This window comes from Gobio gobio (genome assembly GCF_949357685.1).
Source record: "Gobio gobio genome assembly, chromosome: 6".
NCBI lineage: Eukaryota > Metazoa > Chordata > Actinopteri > Cypriniformes > Gobionidae > Gobio > Gobio gobio.
The window spans coordinates 9,756,840-9,779,225 of record NC_137102.1 but is presented as its reverse complement, the minus strand read 5'-3'; the positions used below and the strand labels follow the sequence as shown (position 1 = coordinate 9,779,225).

Sequence of the window (22,386 nt, the reverse complement as noted above, 5' to 3'; positions counted from 1 at the left end):
TCCATCCATCCATCCATCCATCCATCCATCCATCCATCCATCCATCCACCTGAGCCTCTTTTTGTACCCTATTTGTGAAATGGCCCCATAATTCATAATCTAAAAAAAGGCACAGTGAAAATTTTTGTCCGTCCTTCATTCCGTCTTTTATCTCCACTTTTTGTATTCCCCAAGCTGAGGCTGTACAGGACAAAGAGACATAGTCCTTACATTGCAAAATGAGTGTGCCATGATCTGGTGACCCAAAAAAAGTCTGGAAATGGATATGTGGGATCCTCACCGTAGGGCATGGAGGAGGGTCAATGATGATGAACCCTTCTTCTCTTTGTCCTCAATAACAGACTTCCCTCTCCCATTTTTTCTCTTTGATGAGCTGTTTCATCACGCCCCTACATGCTCTGCTACACAGGGACTTTTCTGAAACGCAAGGCTGAACATTTGGGGTCTCGTGGCTTTATGGTCTCAGTACTGGTTTGAGCATAAAGAGGACCTACTGAAGTAATGGTTCAAGGAATAATTGTCTCTATATTATCAACAGGATTGAAAGGTGGGCTTTGCTCTTGCAACATACGATTATCTTAAAGGTGCACTCAGTAATTCCTTCCCCATTGAAACAATTTTACATGTACAGTAGTATCTTTGAAAAATGTGCTGCTTTATTATACACCGAGTGGGATGTCTTATGAATGTACTTTAACATCAAAATGCCTTTGTATTTCTTTGAGGAAACAATAATTCAAAGTTGGAACGGATTTTGAATACTTCACAACTTGCAGTGTAGAAGAGTAATTAAAAATTCATGAATAAATGTCAATTAGTAGGGGAATTAATTAAAGTTTTGGTGTGTGCACGGTATTGAATAACAAAACAACTCTATGGACTAGCATCTGATTAGCATTCTCTTTTGAGTGGAGAGGATCCAAAATAGAGAAACGTGCCTTTGTGTTAATTCTCAGAGGAAGAGCCAGAAGACTCTAAAACAACAGTGGCATCTAAAGGTGTCCAACGTGACTCTGTTACAGAGTCATAGATGACACAAAGAACAGGAAACCGGACATGTTTAGACTAAAATGAATGGTTTTGTAATATAGACCAGACTGAAATGACTATCATACAATAGGCATTGTTTTTCAGGTCAGAATTTGTGAGCTAAGTTTTAATGCTACAGTCTACACGGTGACCAAAAGTTGCTACATAGGGGCTTTTGTGTGCTTCCGATTGGCCCGCTGGGTCTCTGTCCTGTCATGTCTGAGGTATTCTTTTAGCATGGTCAGCACTATGATTAGCTCAGCCTGCAGACAGCGAGGCAAACGCGTATCTCAACACGAGCTTGAAATGACAATGGCAGACATAACTGTTGTGTGCTGTCAACAGTGACAAGACCTCCTGCAGAACAGCAGTGTGGTGTAGACATGAAGCTGATGCTTTTTAAGTAGCATAAGGTCTTTGAAAAATTCTTGGCTGACAATGACAACAGTAAGTTGTCTTTGTAATCAGTCTTTTTTGATGAAAGTGTCTCTTTTAACGTTGTTGAGGACTGATATATTTCCCCTTAGCTGTTCTGGAAGACTTATGTGTATTGTTTTTGTCTTTCAACAGACTGGTACAAATTGTTCTTTTTACACTCAGTCAAACTCATTAACCAACACAAGTGCAAAGTTTCTTGTTTCAGATCAACACACTGCACTCTAGTCTCGAATGGTTTATGTAGTGGAGTGCTGAAAATGAATTATTATAAAATCTGTTGATGCTGAAGAATTGCTTCTGCGGACCCTGTACAGGGTTCGGAAGGACTTTATCATGTATATACTTTCAATGTTTATCTTTCAACTTTCTGACCTCATATGTGGCACCATTTGCTTGGCACCAAAGCTTAGAGTCTCTACTTTCTGGAGATATGCATCACTTTGGCATTTGTTTTACACAAAGTAACTTATTTAAACAAAATTACTCTGGTACCATTTCCGCCTGGATTTGGCCTACCCAAATTGAAAAGCCCCCCATACCCACATACAGTGGGTATGGGAATATAGCAGTGGTAGCACCTTAATCCACTGCTATATTCCTCATCTTAGCCTAACACATTATTGTATACCTCTATCTGTAAAATTTGGTTTATAGTAATGGCCATCTGTATATTATATTATATTCATAGTACATATTCACCTGTAAATTCTGTTTATAGTAATAGCCATCTGTATATTTTATATATATATATATATATATATATATATATATATATATATATATATATATATATATATATATATATATATATATATATATTAAGCACATATCCATGTCCTGCACCCATTATGCAACCGTTGTATATCCTGCACTTGCTGCTATTGCACTTCTGGTTATACCTAAACTGCATTGTGTTGCCTTGTACCTGTACTTGTGTAATGACAATAAAGTTGAATCTAATCTAATCTAATCTAAATTCAAAATGTTGGTGTCATTTTACAGGGAACCCTTTGAAGTTATATACAAAACTGTTAAAACTGATAAATATGTAAGTATATGTTGTCTGAGCTGTAATACCCCCCCCCCCCCCTATACATTCATTTTTGAAAGTGTGTAATTCAGGCCCTGTGTGCTCTAGCACCCTGCAGACAGTTTTCACTAAATTCCAGAAAATACTGGAAAAAAAGATTTTTGTCTGGATCATGTATGCACGATTTATTCAAATTAATCTAAAAGGAGGAATATGGCCGTTTTTATGTAATTTCTGTCGCGCTGTATATAGGTATGGGGGGGTAGACCCATTTGAAATCTTGCATACAACATGATACAGACAAAATTATTTTTTTCCACTATTTTCTGGAATCTAGGGGAAACAGCCCAAATTGTCTGCAGGGTGTACACAGGGCCTGAGTTACACACTTTCAAAACTGAATTTATAACCAAAAAATCTGTCTCTTTTTTTTGGGACTTAAACCACTTTTAGCAGTGGTTTATGAAACTTCAAAGGGTTTCCTTTAAAATCACACCAATATTGTGTATTCAGACCACTGTATGGTTGGATGCTTTTAAATTTAGTAAGGCAAATCCAGGCGGAAAACCCAAAAATGGTCCCAGAGCTTAAGAGGTTAAGTGCAAAAAGTGTTTTATTTATTTTATTTTTGGTTTGGTTTTACTTTGTGTTTGTTTTGGGTTGGCTTTTTTTCTCGTTTTTTTTTTTATTTTATGTGTTGTCTTATGGAGCTTTTTGGTGTAGCCTGATGTATTTATGTTGGATGAGCAATTGTAAAATAATATTTGAGACTTGAATATAGTTGAATATTCATAGATGTATGCACATGAAGCACGTTTTTTAGCTTGACATGTTTAGTATATGTTCATTTTTCAAGCTACAATCATACACATCCAATCAGGCAACTATTAGTGGAAAAAAAACTAATCAGCAGGACGTGATTTATCATTTGTGTTCTGCAGTTGCTCTTATCATTTGAGAAAGAGCAAAGCTAATTAAGCTAATTTTCTTGCTCCATTCTTTCATGCTTTGTTTGTCATTCCATTCCTAAGACATTATTGTCTTGTGTATGCACAAATGTGTGTGTGTGTGTGTTATTGGATTGCAATAAAAGATGGCAATATCAAAAATCGTTGTCCTTGTGGGGAAATGTTTTGGTCCCCATGAGGAAAACAGCTTATAAATCACACAGAATTTAGTTTGTTTGAAAATGTAGAAATGCAGAAAGTTTTCTGTGATAGGTAGGTTTAGGGGTAGGGGATAGAATATACAGTTTGTACGGTATAAAAATCATTATGTCTTTGGAATATCCCCATAAAACATGGAGACCCAATGTAGTGCCACAGCTCTTTGGCGTGACAATTCTGCCTTTACATGGCTGAATGAGCGCAGTGATGCAAGAGCACTGACCAAAGACTTTCCTCCTTGCTTTCTTCTTCTTTACCTTTATTCTCCCTCCTGTGATTCCAGGGTAGAGTGAGCAGCAGCCTTTTCCTTTCCGTTCTCCTCCCTTCTGATCTCTGCATGAGCCCTCTGTTGTGGAAACCATTTTTAGTTTTATGACCTGAATAAACTTGGTTGTGTTTTGTTATTATTTGACAATATGCATCCAAAAACAATGTGACATTACTTACTCTCTGCTGGCACATATGACAACTAAACGAAGAGATCAGTAAATTAAAAGGCTTTAAAACTAACGATATCTCATTATCCATTTAACAGCGTCTGGACTATGAAACCAGAAAGGCCTACACCTTTAAAGTAGAAGCTTCAAACGCAGTTCTTGATCATCGATTCCTACATTTGGGACCTTTTAAGGACACTGCCACAGTGAAAGTAAATGTTCTGGATGTGGAGGAACCTCCTGTCTTCAGCCGGCTGTCTTATAGCATGGAGACATACGAGGACACACCAGTGGGCATCATCGTCGGAGCTGTCACAGCTGAGGACCTAGATGTAGGCAACAGTCCTGTTAGGTATGTGGGCAGCACACACACAGATGTAGGTCAAATCAAAGCACACACAGTTTTACTTGCCTTTAAATACATGTGTATATACACAACGTCCTGTGGGAACTCCTTTCAAAACCACTTTACATGAACAAGTCTAAATATACTAGACAACATAAAACAATAACAAACCTGCGGTCCCGTAGGGTTAGTCCATTTGGAAATCTTTTTTTGAACAGTTTGTACTTGCTTTGATTCAATCCACTCTGACAAACTTCTGGTGCAGTTTGCAAGCGTGGACCAAATTTAATGTGGCACATTTGCTTGTTTAGTTCTTCATTTAAGCGCCTGAAAGTATTAGCTGCAACATGCATTGTCACAAGTGCATTGTCTGTATGAAAGCATTTGTTTTCATATGAATATTTCATGGAGGTACATAAATGGAGGTGGTAGTAATTTAGAAACTCACAGCTCATGTTAAATATTTCACCTCAGTGCATTTCATATTTGTTAAATTCAGTGTTGCATTTTGGGGATTCCATTTTTTAAGTATTCAGATATGCGTGGTGATTATTGTGTATTTAATAATTATTGTTATATGCAGATTTGTTGTATTTTGAGTTATTGTTGTTACATACAAAGTGACTTTGGTGGGAAGGACATTCAACAATGTGAAGATGGGCATTTCACTGTTTGTATCACTGCGCTTGTCTGTTTGCATGTTAGGCGAAAAGTGATTTTAAGATTTCTTTACGATTAATTGAATTATTTGCTCAAACGATTCATTTAAAAACTGATTCGTTCAGGGATGGCACGGCTATGTTTTGCTCAGAGACGCAACGATTGATTCTGCATTGACTTTGTAGGTGGAGCAAAAATATGGAAAATAACGGTTAATATTGTGTGTAAACTGTCAGATACTCAGTATTTACTTCTTGTTTATTACACTGTTGACTAAAAGCAATATCACACTCACATAATGCTGTTTTACACAGTAGTAGCCTATACTGTATTGTTGTTGCATTTGTGATATTGCTCCCAGTACATTCAATAAGTTAAACATAAAAGTAAAAATCTCATTCATGTTCTTCATATGGGGAATAGGTTTATGGCTTTCTAGTCTTTAACAAATACATTTTTAATGAAAAAAAAAAAAAAGTTTTTTCTTTTTTACGGAACCAAGGCTGCTGAAAAAGTGGGTGCGCGGTGGGCACTGTTGAACTTTATTGTAGTTGATATACTCTTATGTCACATGAAATACAGTACATTATGCAATGTTCAGAAGGTCTTCCAGGTTTGTGGAATTGTACACCGAGCCACTAGTCATGTGCCTATCACTGAAAAGACCCACACAACATTTGATCACCGGATTTACAGAAATCATTTCAAGAAGTGTTTTCTCAACATTGCTTATCTCCTGCCAAACACATTCATTATTATTTGAATTGTCACACAGTGAGTAATTTAAGTATTACTATCTCTGGAATTCAGAGACATTAAAATTTACAAATTCATGCCATTTCATATTTGCAACTTCTTCTTTTTTTTAACAAACATTTTTGTCTGCTGAACCTCTTTGCCCTAATATATTTACTTAAAGTAAGCCCATTTTAAGTCAATAAGTTAAGTCAAAAATAATAATAAATAATAAAATTAAATTCACAGTTCTCTAATGTCAGTTGGTCACATGACATGCAGCTAAACAAATGCTTTTTTAAAACCTTTTGCAGTCATTTTTTTTATTTAGATTTTTTAAATTATTTTTTATTTACAATTAAAAAAAAAATTATTTAAAGGTGCAGTGTGTGATTTTTAGCAGCATCTAGAGGTGAGGTTGTGAATTGCATCCCCCTTTCGGAGCACATAGAGAAGCTACGGGGGCTGACACAGGACAAAAATTTCATCGTCGGACAGAGCAGAGAGTGACTAGCGCTCTGTAGAGAAGTTTGTCCGTTTAGGGTTAATCTCGCGTAGGCAGACCTTAAGACTCACGGCAGAAGTTGAAAATGTAAAGTCGATGTCCCTGCAATAACAGACCGGCGTGCATCTATAAATGATTAATTCAAGAATGCTGTGCAAGTTAACTGCAACGATGGAGCCGCAAACTTCACATACTTTTGAAATTCCAGCGTTTAGTTGATCCTGAAAAACACTCATTGTCACAGTAAACACAACGCCTCTTCTTCCAAAAGGGAGTTTGGAGTCGCGTCATTTGTTTCCAGGCCGACCATTAAAGAACGCAACACACACGTATCGCGGACATCCTGTAGAATTCAACCAATCAGATGACGACTTCGAAACTCTTGAAGTGTTTCCAGAAAAGTGTGCCATATGCATCAAACATTCAGCTAATAGTCCGTGGGCGTGATGCCTGAGGCTGAGACCAGTTTAGGGCTACTGTAGAAAATTGACGGCGCAAAATGGTGACTTCACTGTAAGGGGACCCGCGGTGTATGTAGATAGAAATGGCTCATTCTAAGGTAATAAAAACATAACGGTACATTATGTATGGTCTTTATACACCACTGAAAACATAGTTATGTATATTATATTGCATTTCTGTCAATAGATCATCATAAATACTACACACTGAACCTTTACATGTTATTTGAAGTGAAGAAGCTTTCTCCTGGCAACCCTTCCAAACAAGCCATACTTGTCCAGTCTTTTTCTAATTGTACTGTCATGAACTTTACCATTTAACAGGTTAACTGAGGCCTGTCTGAGGTGTAGTTTTTGGGTGTTTTGCAATTTCTCTGATCATTGCACAGTCTGACCTTGGGGTGAATTTGCTGGGATGTCCACTCCTGTGAAGATTGACAACTGTCTTGAATGTTTTCCACTTGTGAATAATCTTCCTTTGCAGTAGAATAATGGACTTCAAATTGTTTGGAAATGGCCATATAACCCTTCTCAGATTGATGGCAGCAACAATTGCTTCTCTAGGATCATTGCTGATGTCTTTCCTCCTTGGCAATGTGTTAACACACACTTGAATGCTCCAGACAAACACACTGCCAAAACTTCCTGATGATCAATTAATCAAAGGCATTTGATTAGCAGTGCTTGTCTGCTACTTACCCTCTTAATTCCTATGGAAGCAGTAAGGGTGTACTTAGTTATAATGCGGTTTATCACATTTAGTCTTGAACTACAATAACATCATGTTCATACAGCGCACACAACTTATCTGCACCTTACTCACAATTTCTCTCAACACGGGGACAGAAATGGTGTCAGTTAATAAATGGGAAGTCAAGTCAAGTCAACTTTATTTATATAGCGCTTTTAACAATGCAGATTGTTTCAAAGCAGCTTCACAATGTTAAACAGGAAAATAATTCAACACAATTTTATTCAGCCGTATAGCCGTTCTGGAGAAAACGGTGATGTCATCAGCTTATTTCAATTATCATACAGTGACAATGTGGGCATTAGAACAGTAATTAGATCAGTAATTTAGTTTATATGGTTAATTTAGTTTAATAATTAGATTTATTTGGATATTTAGTTGAAAAATGTAGTGTCCCCAACTGAGCAAGCCAAGCCAGAGGCGACAGTGGCAAGGAAACCAAAACCCCATCAGGTCACCTAATGGAGAAAAATAAACCTTGGGAGAAACCAGGCTCAGTCGGGGTGCCAGTTCTCCTCTGGCCAATTAACAAACAGCGTATGATTACTATTCTGGCAACTTTACAGGTCAGAGGTCATAATAGATCGGAATATTCGAAAGATCGGAGTCATCACGCCAGAGACGGGTTTATTGAGGATGCCGTATTGATTAAACAATTATTAAATTGCAATATTCGAAAGATCGGAGTCATCACGCCGGAGACGGGTATATTGAGGATGACATATCGATTTAACAATTATTAAATTGTAATATTCGAACAATCAGAGTCATCATGCCGGAGACGGATTTATTGAGGATGCCGTGTCGATGAGGCAATTTTAGGGGAGTCTAATTGACATGGTCTCTGCAGACACTTCAGGGTCATGCATTGTCTTGTCTGGGCGCAGGTCCACCATCTGATCTGGATACGGCCTGGATCCGGCTGACTGCAGTAGACCTCGGGATAAAACAGAGAGACTATCATTAGCGTAGATGCCATTCTTCTGATGATGTAACGAGTACATCAGGTGTTATGGGAAGTGTTCCCGGTTCCGGCTGACCTAGTTAATGCAGCCTTACAATCATTTAATTGAAAAAGTATTTTATGTGTATGCCATAGTAAAGAGATGTGTTTTTAGTCTAGATTTAAACTGACAGAGCGTGTCTGCTTCCCGTACAATGTTAGGAAGACTGTTCCTAAAAACAAAGTAACTTGCGTTACTTATTTGGAAAAAGTAATCTGATTACTTAACAAGCGTTATCTATAATGCGTTACCCCCAACACTGTTTGTAGTAGGTATTGATGTATTTACTGGGCCTACTCTTCTGACCTTATCAATATGGAGTAATTTTACCAGGATTTATAGTCAGTGTTGGGGAAAGTTACTTCTTTTAAAAGTAACAATACAGCTACAATATTCCATTATTCCCTTAAAAAATTAACTAATTGCATTACTTAGTTATTTTTAATGAAAAGTAATGCATTACATTATTTTTGCATTACTTTTTCTCGCCAGGGCTGGGCTTGCTTGTTTTTTAATGAATAAAAAAAAAACTCTATTTTTGACAGATTTAAAGGCCCTTTCACAGCAAAAGTGAAATTAATAAACCGCATTCTCACTTTAGTCTAGAACTACAATAACATCATGTTCATACAGCGCACACAATGCATCTGCACCTTACTCACATTTTCTCTCAACATAAGGACAGAAGAGGCATCAGTATGTATCATTGTAGTAGGTATTGATGGAATTTAATCTGCTTTAACATTCATTTATTTATGGGACCTGTGGATTGGCAGTCAAAATCCAACAACAACAACAAAAAAATCGACATATTATCTACCAGACTAGTTTTGGTCGCCTTTCATTGTTTTTGAACAAATCTTTTTTAGCAAAAAACAGAGTTTCAATCATGTCCCTGTAGTCATATTTTCTGTTCACTGAAGTCTTTCCCTTGAAGCTGAGGGATGTGACTGCAGTGTTTTGGTGGCTTTTTGTACTTTCAAAGACTGCCAAACAAGAAAGTGCAACAATGCCAGCCCGCTTTTTCAGCAGCCTTGGTTCCGTAATGTCTTCCATTAATTTTCCACATAAGGATTTTTAAAAAGTTGTCCTTTAGGAGCTATACGCCGTGACCCAAACCTACAAGCTATGAGATGAATCTTTCATTTGAAACAAGAAAGTATTTTAAAAAAATTAGATTAAAAGAGAAAGGTACAAGACTTGTCACTTAATGACTTTAATGAAGGAAAGAACTAAAATACCATGAAGCATTGCAAATTATGTAATCAAATAAAAAAATATAAAACTATCGTTTCAAATATTTTGATAATACATAGAAACAATGTCATTTGCAGTGCTTTATAGAAGTGGACAGGCATTAAAAAGTGCTTTAGCACAACGATCTGATTGGTGGACATTTCTTTGCAGAATTATGGTTAATGTAGTTTCCCCAGTATTCCCACTGTAAAACTTATTCGCTGTATCTGAAATGGTAACACACACCTTTTTTTTCCCAGTCAGGAATTCAGTTAGAATTAGAACAAGATTGAACAAAACTGAACTATGCAGTGACCAGGAGAGGACATGTTCGGTTCACTTAGTTTTTTCAACATATTAACTCGAGAGTCATGAATGAATCACTGGTGGCCCTACTGGTGTAGCCTACATGAACAGTTATTGAACAAATCAGTGAAAGAACCCCAAATTAGTATTTCATTCTGAAAATATTCTAAAGATTTAAATCACTAGAAAAAAATCAAAGTCCTCACTATTACCTTTGACCTTTCGACTTGTCACTAATGGTATGCCCCACAAAATATACTTAAATACCTCCTGTGGTGAAAATCTATTTTTTTTTTTTTTGTTTACATGTCTGTGTGGTGTTTTTAATATGCTTTAAGACAAACCATGTGCAAATTCATCAGTTAACACCATTGAGTATTTTTTTTTACAATATTTACTACCAGCATTCTTCAAAAGATCTTATTTTGCTTTCAGCTAAATAAAGAAACACACATTGAGTAAATGATGAAAGCATGTACATTTTTGGGTGAATCTCTTTATATATGCATGTAACTCAAAAAAATCAAATACAGTAGATATTTACTGTAGCTGACATTATAATTAATAATTTAAGGCACAATATGTAAGATTTTTCGATTCAAATATCCAAAAAAAACACAAGAACAATGTTATATATTATATATTTTGTTGACTTGTGTACTTACCTTATCCCAAATGTTTCCAAGAATGTTTAAATCCAGAGATTTTAGCAATTTTAACCAGGTTACCTGTTATGTAGTTATATAGCTCAACACAGTTAGCCTGTTTAAATCTCATTTTCTTGATTTACCACGAGTACCATCTTTTACCATGCCTAATATCGATCTAGCTTCCTGCAGTGTGCAACAAGTGTCTTGCACATAACGTTGACGTCGCGCAATCTAAACTCAGGCAATCAGGGGAGTCTAGAGCGGCTTTAGCATTGGTATCTATAGTAGTCGAACAATAATTTAAAACCAGACTGTTTAAACCTTACTATTTCAACATGGTGGACAGCTGCTGTGCTTCAGGTTGCCAGAACAGGCGGGGGAAAGCAAAGGGGGAATCATTTTATCGTAGTAAGTTGTTGAAATGACGTGATTTGGAGTTTGTTCTTTATTTTATTGCCTCACGTACCTAATGATAAAAATAAGTTCCCATTAAATACGATACTTAATCATGATGACAGAGGTGGTTTTATATATAAATAACAATCAGGAAACTAGGGTATTTGAAACGAAATTAAAGATCAATAAATGACTTTGTGCCCATTTACGTCAAAACCGGCACCAGGATACTGAAGGTCAGGAAAGCTATCCGTTCCTTTATCGATACACGTGAAAGCACCCCGGGGCATTACAGTTTAATCTGTTACGTTTTGTACAGGTCTATGTCTTTTGAATTAAAGTCCGCAGTAAAATCTGTTGCCTTGAAACTCATGCTGGCCTCATTAATTTCATATTTACTCCCGGCTGTCCCTGGCTGCCAATATGGCGTTGTAAACAGAATGGGTCACGTGAATACGCATGACCAGAAAAGGCGGAATTGCACATCTGCGGCATAATAGGGACTGTCCCAAATGGCACCCTAAACCCTCGCGGTCTTCCTCTGAGTCTGCACTTTCGCGACGTAATGCCGCTTTGACTGCCGGGAAGAAGTCCGCTGCGTAACCTGCATCAGTGCGGGCTCAGCAGAAGTGTGCATCATGGGCGCATATCGACCTCAAAGGGGGCACTCGCGAGCACCCTTCTGAGACCTAAAATTACAAATGGGACACCCTGCGGTCTCGTGGACTTAAAGGACACGCGCATGCAGCAGTCATTGTAAGTACACAAGACCGAAAGTGCATATGAAGTTTGGAATTTGGGACAGGGCCATAAAAGCTCAGCGAAATCAAGGCGTCATCAAGCTATGCTTTTGTTTTGAACAAGTGACCTCTAGCGGCGAAATACATATTGTGGCTTTAAAAATAACCAAATATTTTATATTTGAATTATAATTCTAATCTATTAAGTTAAATCATTGAATATGGTTGATCCATTTGTTTGTTGTTGTTGTCTTTGATCAATTGGTTTGTAGATATTCTATTGAGTGGAGAAAGGACTCTGAAAACCACTTTGACATTGACCCTGTTGAAGGAACTCTGTCTGTCAGTGAAGCCCTGGATAGAGAGAGAATTGCTGAACACAACGTCACTGTTGTAGCAACAAAAGTTAGTAAGTATGGTGGATTGTGTTTTATCCAGATGTGCAGATATAATGTAACCAGCATAGCAGATTTACAAGCATAGTATAATGGGGATTGAACACATTTCTAAAGACCACATCCCCATCTAGTGGAGAAGAATGAAAACACAACAGTGCTTCACTTCTAGAGGCTGAAACTAAATTTTAAAATCATAAAAAAGCTCAATACAGCTCAAGAGCTCAACCGAAAAGTTAATTGTTTTTTACATCAAACTGATTAGTTAATTAAATGCAGCCACAACTACAAAGTTTTATGCAAATGTGAATGCATTCCTTTTGTTTGTTTTTTTTTGTTTTTTTGTAGCTACAATGGATTCCATTTAAGGATTTATCATAACATGAAAGCATCTTTAAAGTTCAAAATAATCAGATCCTCAAGAGTGTTAGAGTCAGTATAACGTCAAATTTTTTTTTTTTTTTTGTCCCTTTTCCTTTCAAGTATGAAATGTGTCTCACATTTTGTAGTTTCCACTGATCTTATTCATGGACAATACCTTGTTTGATCTTTCAGACAACCCCCTGCTGTCCAGCAAAGTTACTGTCACAATCAAGGTGCTGGATGTCAATGAGTTTCCTCCAGAACTGGCCTTTGTATACGAGACGTTTGTTTGTGAAAATGCAAAAGTAGGACATGTAAGTATGTGTGTGAATAACTACCTGTGCTTCAATTTGAGTTTCTGGGCCTGTTGTTGGGTGTTGCAGTGAATTAATGTGAGAAAACCATGCCTTGATCTTCTCCTTTCATGCTGAAAGAGAGCTACTCCCAGTACAACACTGCCTATCAGTGTCTCCCTATTCAGTCCTTTACCAGAGAACGTAGTTCCCTTGCTTATGTGCAGAAATGTGCGAAATAGATGACACAATAGAAATAGTCAACTGATCAACACAAACCCTTGAAGACGAATAGATGCAGTTTTCATGAGGAACCAATAATTAATTAATGTAAGTCACATGCAATTACCCCCAAAATTCAAAATATTTAAACAAATAAAACATTTCATTCATTTAAATATGCTTAATTTTAGAAGTTTAAAATTAAAACAATATTACTACACATTTAGTTGCTTTGTCATTTAATTACCAAGCTGTATTGTTTTAAAACTGATTGTTTTATGAGTTTATATTTTGAATTAATTTTTATAATCATATTCATAATATGTATAGAGTTTAAATATTATTAATTTCAATCTGATGAGAAATGTGAAAATCTTAAAAACACACAAAAAAATTTTTTTTTAATCTGATTAATTTACATTTATAATTATCCATTTATTACTTTTTACTAAATGTCTGGCAATAAAAGATATTAATGATAAATATAAAAGTATGCATGCAATTTAAAATACATATTTTATTCTTCACATTTATTCTGAATGTGTGAATAAATGTTTTTATATATTTTAAATTTTTAATATATATTTTATTAATGATTTCTTTATTATTATTATTTACTAAATGTCTGACAATAATAAATACTCATACATATTAAAACTGACAGAAGAAAAAGCTTACAGTGCTGTCAAGTTTTGAAAACGTTCTTTTATCCCAGTTTAATATGCAGAGATAACTAACCAGCCAGACACAGCAACATTGGAGCCAATAGCATGGGTTTGGTGGCGGGACTATGTGTTTTGTCCAACCAATGAAAGATGGGAAATGTGTTAAACCTGGAGCATGTTCAAGCTCAAACCGGTGCACAGCGTTTTGCTACAGTTTCTGGGTTGAACGACATATTTACTGGAAACGGTGCGCAACGGGTTTGAGATGCGTTTTCTCGTTTGGTGGGTGTGTCAAAAATGTCAGCCCAATCAGCAGCAACATGTATATAAACCACACGATATTAAAGAGACAGCTCGCACAATGAGCCTCATTCATGAAACACGAGCAGAACGAATTTGCGTGTAAATTGTTCGTAAAGGCGCTCTAACGTAAATTTTCAGATTCACAAAAATTTTCGTATTTTCAAAATGTTAGTTGGCACGAAATAAATTTACACCTGCTCACTACCACGTGTAAATGGTGCGTAAAACATTTGAACGTTCTGTGTTCTAATTTAGGCAAACTGACGACATTGCATTTTGATGCACTATGTTCCATAATAATATTTGATTTGCCCCGTCTTTTTTTTTTTACTGTTCAACGTTGTGGTAATAGGCAGCGCTCGTCACTATCACTTTTACCCAGCCGTCCAATCACAGTGGAGGAGGGGTGGGACAAAAACTACAGCGACCAATCATCCTACTGGTACACCGACTGAACAACAATAAAGGAAGCTAATGCTTTTTACTGCATTTTTTATATTCAGTAATATTCTTCAAAATGAGATACTAGAAACACATTACTGCCATGGATATTGTGTATCATATTCATAGCAATCAAAGTATCTCAGCTGGAAAAACGCTGCCCTTGCAAAGAGCTTTCAAGCGCCACCAGCTGGCTGTTTTCAGAAGAGCACCAGGCGTTTTTAGTTGGCTATAAATGCTTTGATAGACACACGATAATTGAATATTTATTGCTAGGCATATGGCCAATTAGTCTCTTTAGCATTTATGCAAAATACTGGAGCCAAACCTCAGAAAGAAGTCCAGAAGATACCACAGCGTTCCTGGCCACGTCATTTGCAGTTGTAACTCATGGGCGGGGATTATGCTAATTATGAATGAGCGTGCACGTGCGTCCTATTTACGAATGTTTGGAATTCATTAATATACACACATTTAACTACCGAATCCATGGTATACGAAGCGTTTGTGAATCTGGAGGAGAGTTTTGTAAAGGTCCAGTTTACGCGCAAATTACTCCGAATTTGCTCATATATTTACAAAAGTTTCATGAATGAGGCCCATTGTGTCCAAGTAAAGTCATTTACATTTACATTTTACATTTATGCATTTGGCAGACGCTTTTATCCAAAGCGACTTACATCGCATTCAAGGTATACATTTTACATTTTGTCAGTTCTTGCTTTCCCTGGGAATCGAACCCATGACGTTGGCGTTGCTAGCACCATGCTCTATTGTTTGAGCTACAGGAAAGCGCAATGTGTTTGCTGCAGCTCGGTATACGCAACAATTGAAGATATTAGAAGACATGTTTGTCTTTTCACCCTGAAATTCGAGGCAAATGTTGGATTACAATAATTAGGAACCAGTTTCCACAAATCCCTTCACTCGATTGGGATGTTCGACTTTTATTCTGGATGGCAAGGGAAGTGACTGTAACATTGAGCGTATTTTGCAGTATTAAACACGTATTTATACAGTTTTAATCAGACTCCAAGAATTCTTCAAAAAGAACACAAAGAATGGCCTTCTCAGCTGCCATGAGCCGCGTTTCCACCGAAATTACCCGGAACCCCCCCCCAGACCTGCTACTGTCTGCGTTTCCACTGCGGTCTAAAGTACCGTGAAGATTAGGCAAATTAGTCCGGTGATGTAGGACTGCGTGCGGCTGCTCCTCCCAGTCAGCGACGAAAAGTAATTACTTTTGCGCGATACTGTCTGCAACAATAACAAGTATGGAGGAGATGCAAGCAGCGCTGCTTTTGCTGGTTATGTATTGGTTTACTAAAGAGGTCATTAACAAAACTGCGGAAAAGAGACAAGCACTGATACTAAAGCGTATTCTGAAAGCTTGTAAAGCTAGATTTAAAATAAGACAACGTATGTTATTATCAGCTATTACGGACATTGAACGTACGATTGCTGAGACGAACGTGCGCCATCAGACAGAAAGAGCAAGACTGATATTTACTGAACGCAGAACGAACCTCGCAGAAGACTTTTAAAAATGCCGGTTGAAATAAAATTCTGCGTGATTTCAACCAATCAGCATGTTCAGCGCCCAAGTCTCACCCCCGAAAGTTCCCGAACTTTGAAAAAGTACTACCTCAGGAACAGGGCCGTTTGGAGGGGGAAATATTTACCCGGAACTTCATTTAGACCCTGGTTCCTGCAGTTGAAACACACAGAGTACCACCCCAAAGTTCCTAGTTCCTCGGGCAAGTTCCTGCGGTGGAAACGCGGCTATAGTTACAACTCTTGCGTCATCAGAACAGGGTGTTAAACGCACAGGGCCGGCCCGTGGCATAGGCGGAATAGGCAAATGCTAGGGGCGCCACTCATCCATAGGGGCGCCAAAATGTATTAATGATACTATTTTATTCATATTAATTTGAAATATTACCAAATAAAGCGCAAAAAAACGTAACCGATTCCCCCGCGTCTTCCCGGTTCACCTCACCAATCTCCCCCGCCGAGCTACTTGAAGTGCGTCAGAAATATAACGCGTGATCGTTTCACACATACTCCGTCTGCAGTGCGTATGCGGTGCGTGTTGCGTTGCGTATGCGGTGCAGGAGCAGCACGCGCTGTTGTGCTTTCATATTGCAGCGCGCAACTGATCCGCGGTTGTACCACAAACACAGCATTTATTCATTATTATTTTCATTTCAAATCCAAAAGTTGTTACTGAACATGGCTTGTCAGAATTGCAATTCTCTTTGTTTACACTTTCATAGATGTCACGTTTTAACGTAGTACATTTAAACAACGTTTTATTCAATTCATTACTTTATATTTATATAGCCTATATAACTTTATATAGCCTATAGCCTACTTTAGCTCACACAAGTGGCAAAACATTGAAATATAACTTATAGCCTATAAACATTTTAAATTAGAAACTTACAATAGAAACAGCCGACTCTCGTCTTCTCTTTCGTTTTTAAACCCTTTTAAAAGCAGGTCATAAAGACCTTTTTGTTTTTCCACCTCCAGGAACGTACGTGCTCTTCATTATTTCAATTTTTTTAACCTAAATGCCAGGTAAGGTGTCGTTTCCTTGCTTTACCCGAGAAAAAAAAGCCATGTGTTGACTTTGAAACAGAGTATATTTTAAATGACATACATCTGTGGTAAAATTACTAGATTTTCGTCTCAGTACATGTTTATTTTAAAGCGAACATTGTGCTGTCACTTTAATTACGCAGTGCAGCACAGCAAAAAATAGACTCGGTACGGAAACGATCGCCGGACTGCTGCAGACGCAACGCACCTGGAACGGACTGACGGACAGCATCCGCGCGCAGTGTGAAAGCTGTAATCCGTTAACATGGGTACGGAAAAAAATACGCACCGCATACGCACTGCAAACGGAGTATGTGTGAAACGGGCGTAACGTTGGGAATTTGTTGTGTCGCGTCGCCTCTCGCCGCATCTAATGTAGACAGGATTGCTTTCATTTTTTAGGGTGCTTGGCCGCTCGCTCCAGGTGTAGACACGGTGAAAGTTGCCTGATAATTTATGACAGATGGCCGAATTGTAGTGTCATAAAAAACAGAAGCCTTCTGATGCAGGCAAGATAAGGGAAACACTGCAAAAATGCTCTTCTTATTTAGTATTTTTGTCTTGTTTCTAGTCTAATTATCTAAAAACTCTTAAACCAAGATGCATTTACTAGATAAGTAAAATAATATTTTTTCTTAAGTGAGTTTATGCTTAAAACAAATAAATTATCTGCCAATGGGGTGAGAAAAATAATCTTGTTTCTAATTGAAATCTTGTTTCTGTCCCTAACAGAAATAAGATAATTTTTCTCACCCCATTTGGCAGATAATTGTGCTAGTTTTAAGCTAAAACTCACTTCTTTTTGATTTTTTCCCCCACAAAACAAGCAAAACATTATCGAATGTCATTTTAAATACATCTTGATTTAAGAATTTTTTGATGTTTGGACTGGACACAAGAAAAAAGTTACTAAATAAGAAGAGCATTTTTTGCAGTGTAAAGACAGAGGTAAAGTGATGTGATGAATGAACAGTTTATTTAATTGCATAGTAGTAAAATACTAATGTACGCTAATTAATTGCAGTTTTACCTTAAACTATATGCAAGCAGCTGTTCTGGGTTCCCCAGTGGCCACAGACAGTGTATTTTGTAAAAACAAAATCATGTCTGTTTTTAATAAAAGCATGTAATATCATTTTTTTAATAGCCTAATGTTTTTACTCTACAGTTGAGCAGTTTTAAGGGGACAAATGGACATTTTAAATTGTATTTGCCGAAATTAGTAATGATATTTATATACAGGTTTATTTAAAATAGCAACATTTTATGTAAATTTCACATTAAATATCTAAATTTCTCAGTTTAATTCTTGGTGAAAAAAACATTAGTAATGATATTTATATACAGGTTTATTTAAAATAGCAACATTTTATGTAAATTTCACATTAAATATCTAAATTTCTCAGTTTAATTCTTGGTGAAAAAACATGAATGTGCATATTAGTGGAAGTTTGCTGCCATCTATTGGAAAACAAACACTTTTGCTAGTTCTCAATAGTTTGTGCATGAATGCTAGATGCAATTACTTGTTATTTGTGTTTAGGCTATAATGTGGCATAGGTGCTATTTTTGTATAGTTTAAATATCATCAGCCTTTTAAAAAAAATAATAATAATAATATCATGAACATAATGATGGGATAGAATGGACTGGACATCATATAAAACAACAACAATAAAAAAAAAAACATCAATGCATTAAAAAAAGAAAACAGTACCAGTGTTTCTGCAACTTAGACTGAAAACATGTAGTGCTAAACCTTGATACAAGGGGCACCAAGTAAAATCTTGCCTAGGGCAGCAAATTGGTCAGGGCCGGCCCTGTAAACGCACCACTGTTTCCGTTAAAAAACACTGTGCAAAGTTTTGTCGGGGCTGAACACAGCCCTGTTTGAAACAAATCATTACTTTTCAAGTTCTGTTTGGTGATTCTAGTGTAGTCAGAAATTACTAGTCAGAACGTACATGCTTAAGCTTTATTTGCGCACATTTATAATACAATATAAAATAATTCAAGGGGATGGAGTACTAGAATATTTTTCTCTGCCATGTTAAATCCTGTCATTCTCTCAGAATGCATGACATTATCATCAGAGGTTTATAGAGTTGACAGCGAACCAGTCATAAATTACTCCCCATGTGGTTGAGTCATAAAGACAGTCAGAAACCTCAAATGATCCCTTTGAGGTTTGATGAGTCAAGCGCGTCAGCTCTGTCAATCAAAAGGACTATTGGTGTCTCCCGAACACTGCTTTTACGAAAAATATTCAAGCTCTTTTCTGTGGTGTTTTATTCAGATCACTGTTCTGTATCTGTTCTCTAGGTGATTCAGATCATCAGCGCCACAGACAAAGACATGCCAACTGTAGCGCACCGATTCTACTTCAAATCCCCATCACAGACGAGGAACAGAAACTTCACAATCAGGGACTATGGAAGTAAGTTGGAACATAACTTGTCACTTAAAGGGATAGTTCTGTCCCTTATACAGGAATGAGGTTATTTTTAACTGAATAGGCCTATAGACATGTTTACAGTAGATACCCTTATAAAATCACCTGGAACATTCCTTTAAAGATGAAATGTGAAATACTAAAAGTCAGACTTTTTGGACCATGTTATTCAGATAAACAACATTACATTCATTGCGGTATCTACTGGGAGAACAACTCTAAACTACCGAGCTACTGCTGTGACGTGAATAGTGGTCGCATCCCGGAGCAGCACATCACCTTGTGATCCATTTGCCGCGTGAGCCTCGTAGCCTGCTCCCGTGCTCAGTCCCCAGTGTTCTCAGCACATGAATATCATCAACTGTGATTCACAGAGACAGGGTCACTCAGGGCTACACAGCCAAACAGGCACAAGGTGTGCTTTAATGACTCCTACCTTGTCAAGAGAAATCCCCCAGTTGCCCAGGCGTAACAAACCTCTCATGACGGGGTCAGTCGACCTTCCAGGCGAGGACAAGCGCATCTCGATACATTGACTCAGTGCTATGAGCACCAAGCAAAGCCCTCAACGTGAGACCAAAAGGCACCTGCTGTGTTTTCAAGCTTGGTTTTAAAGTATTTTCAATTTCCTCTGGGTCATATAAACACTTGGCTAGACACTTGAATCAAAGAGGGTAGTCTAATCTGACTTTGATGCTTCAAATTTGAATCATCTTTTTCACATAAAGTGAATTTTGATACAATTAGAGGTGCACTCAGATTTGCTTATTTTAAATGATCAGTAATCAAATATTGATTGAAATGTTGAAATCTTGGTAACCCACCTGTTTTTTGCCACTTTCACTCGCAGAATTAATTACGGTTGAATGCAGTGCAACAGGAACTTTTTCCAGTGGTCTTTTTCCAGAAGTATTTTCCCATTCAATTTGTCCATAGATATTTTAAAATATACTTCAATAAAGAATTCTAAGCCATACACCAAACTAATCCGCTTCAAGATGAATAATCACCATTATCTAAAAAAATACACTACTACACACACAGTATATACACAATATACTGTTCAAAAGTTTGTGGTATTTAAAAAAAAATTTTTTTTTACTCATCCATTAAAGGGTACATAACATACACAGTTAATCTTGAGTACCTATAGAGTAGTATTGCATCCTTCATATCTCCGAAGCGTCTTTAGTTTTATCATATTTAAAAAAGACAGATACGCTGTACCGATTCTTTCAGAAACTTGTGATGTGTACAGTGGGCGGAGCTAAAGAGTCACAAGCAAACACACACACACACACACACACACAATACATCATAGCATTATCCCTGGATAACTGTCAATTTACTATACGTTCGTGTTGTTTACATTATATGCACTTACGGGCCGATTGCCAACAAAACATAGACATTTGATGAAGTTTCACTCACTGCCTGCGGTTTCGACACATGACCAGGAACAAACAAACACACTTGCAGAACTCTGTTGCTGCTCCGTTTCATTAATCGCTGGGTTATTTGGGAAGCTGAACAAGGTTAATTTTCCCTCAAAAACACACTTCTTTAGTGACATTGTTGATTTTGTGTTCTAAAAACAAAATGACAAATCATGCGCTCATCCTGGAGAAGTGTCCATACAAGGAATTCCGTTTATGACGTCATACAGGGCCATACTCGTACTCATACACTCATATTCATACAGGGTCAAAAACTTTCTGAAACTTGTTCGAATCCTGAAGGAGTGTATTTGGCACAGAGATACTCCATCATCCCTCCAACTCTTTTAATCATTTCAAATTGTAATAATATTTCACAATATTATTGTTTTTACTGTATTGTCGAGCAAATTAATGCAGCCTTGATGAGCATAAGAGACCACTTCTTCAAAAAACAAACAAAAAAACACATCTTACTGACCCCGTTGATTGTCAATCATAGAGGACACTGCTGTGCTTTTTTATCCTGATTTGTTTGCTGTGATTCTCTGATTGGTGGATCTTTAAAAACGTTTTAAACTGACTGGTAGAGCTAGGTCTCTTTTGAAATGGTTCTATGGAATCATTAAAAATCAGTTTCTTTATGGAGAATAGGATTTTACATCCAGAACCCTCATTAGTGTTTATCTATACAATGATATTGGGAAATAAAAATGTTTGATTTAGCGTGAGTAGGTTGAGTGAGTAGTCAGCAAGAAGCCATTTGTCAGAAACTTTTATACAAAGCGACTTAGAGTACACTTAGTGCCAAACAACCCGCCTGGAATGACCTGGGGTTAAGTACCTTGCTAAAAAAAAAAAAACCCTTGCGGCTCTTTTTCTAAGGGGAACACACTGGGAATATTTCAGCCTAAAGCTTTATCTAAGACTACACTAGCAACTAACCAATATAATTCCTCAGTTAGGATTATATTAAATGTATAGTTCGCTCTGCAAATTATAGTTATTGGCAGAAAAGTACCTATTGAGATTAAAACACTCTGCAACAGCCTGAAGTGTTGTGCATCCTAGTTTTCTTTGGACTCCAGCTGTGTGAGAGGCTCTTCTCTGAAAGGTACCACGCATTTCCCAGGAGTAACTCATGTTAGCGTGTTATCCCCTTAACCAGAACCACTTTTTCTGTACTTATTTACACTTCAAAGGGATCCATTTTTCTGTTTAATTCTGGAATCAGGCCAGTCTCTGTACCTCATAAACGGCTCGTGAATTCATAATATTCTGTCGTGGAGAAATGTATGAATGGAAGGTTATGATCCCTGAGA

The 22,386-nt window shown here is 37.2% G+C and overlaps 1 protein-coding gene across 1 annotated transcript in view; it reads left to right on the top strand.

The window, feature by feature from the left end:
* The window catches only part of cdh12a (cadherin 12a), a 57,149-nt gene that overhangs the window by 29,977 nt on the left and 4,786 nt on the right, over positions 1-22,386 (top strand). Inside the window, exons 7-10 of the mRNA XM_079819671.1 lie at positions 4,199-4,452; positions 12,163-12,299; positions 12,841-12,962; positions 19,499-19,613. Coding sequence (XP_079675797.1) covers positions 4,199-4,452; positions 12,163-12,299; positions 12,841-12,962; positions 19,499-19,613 — 628 coding nt within the window. The remainder of the gene's footprint in view (positions 1-4,198; positions 4,453-12,162; positions 12,300-12,840; positions 12,963-19,498; positions 19,614-22,386) is intronic.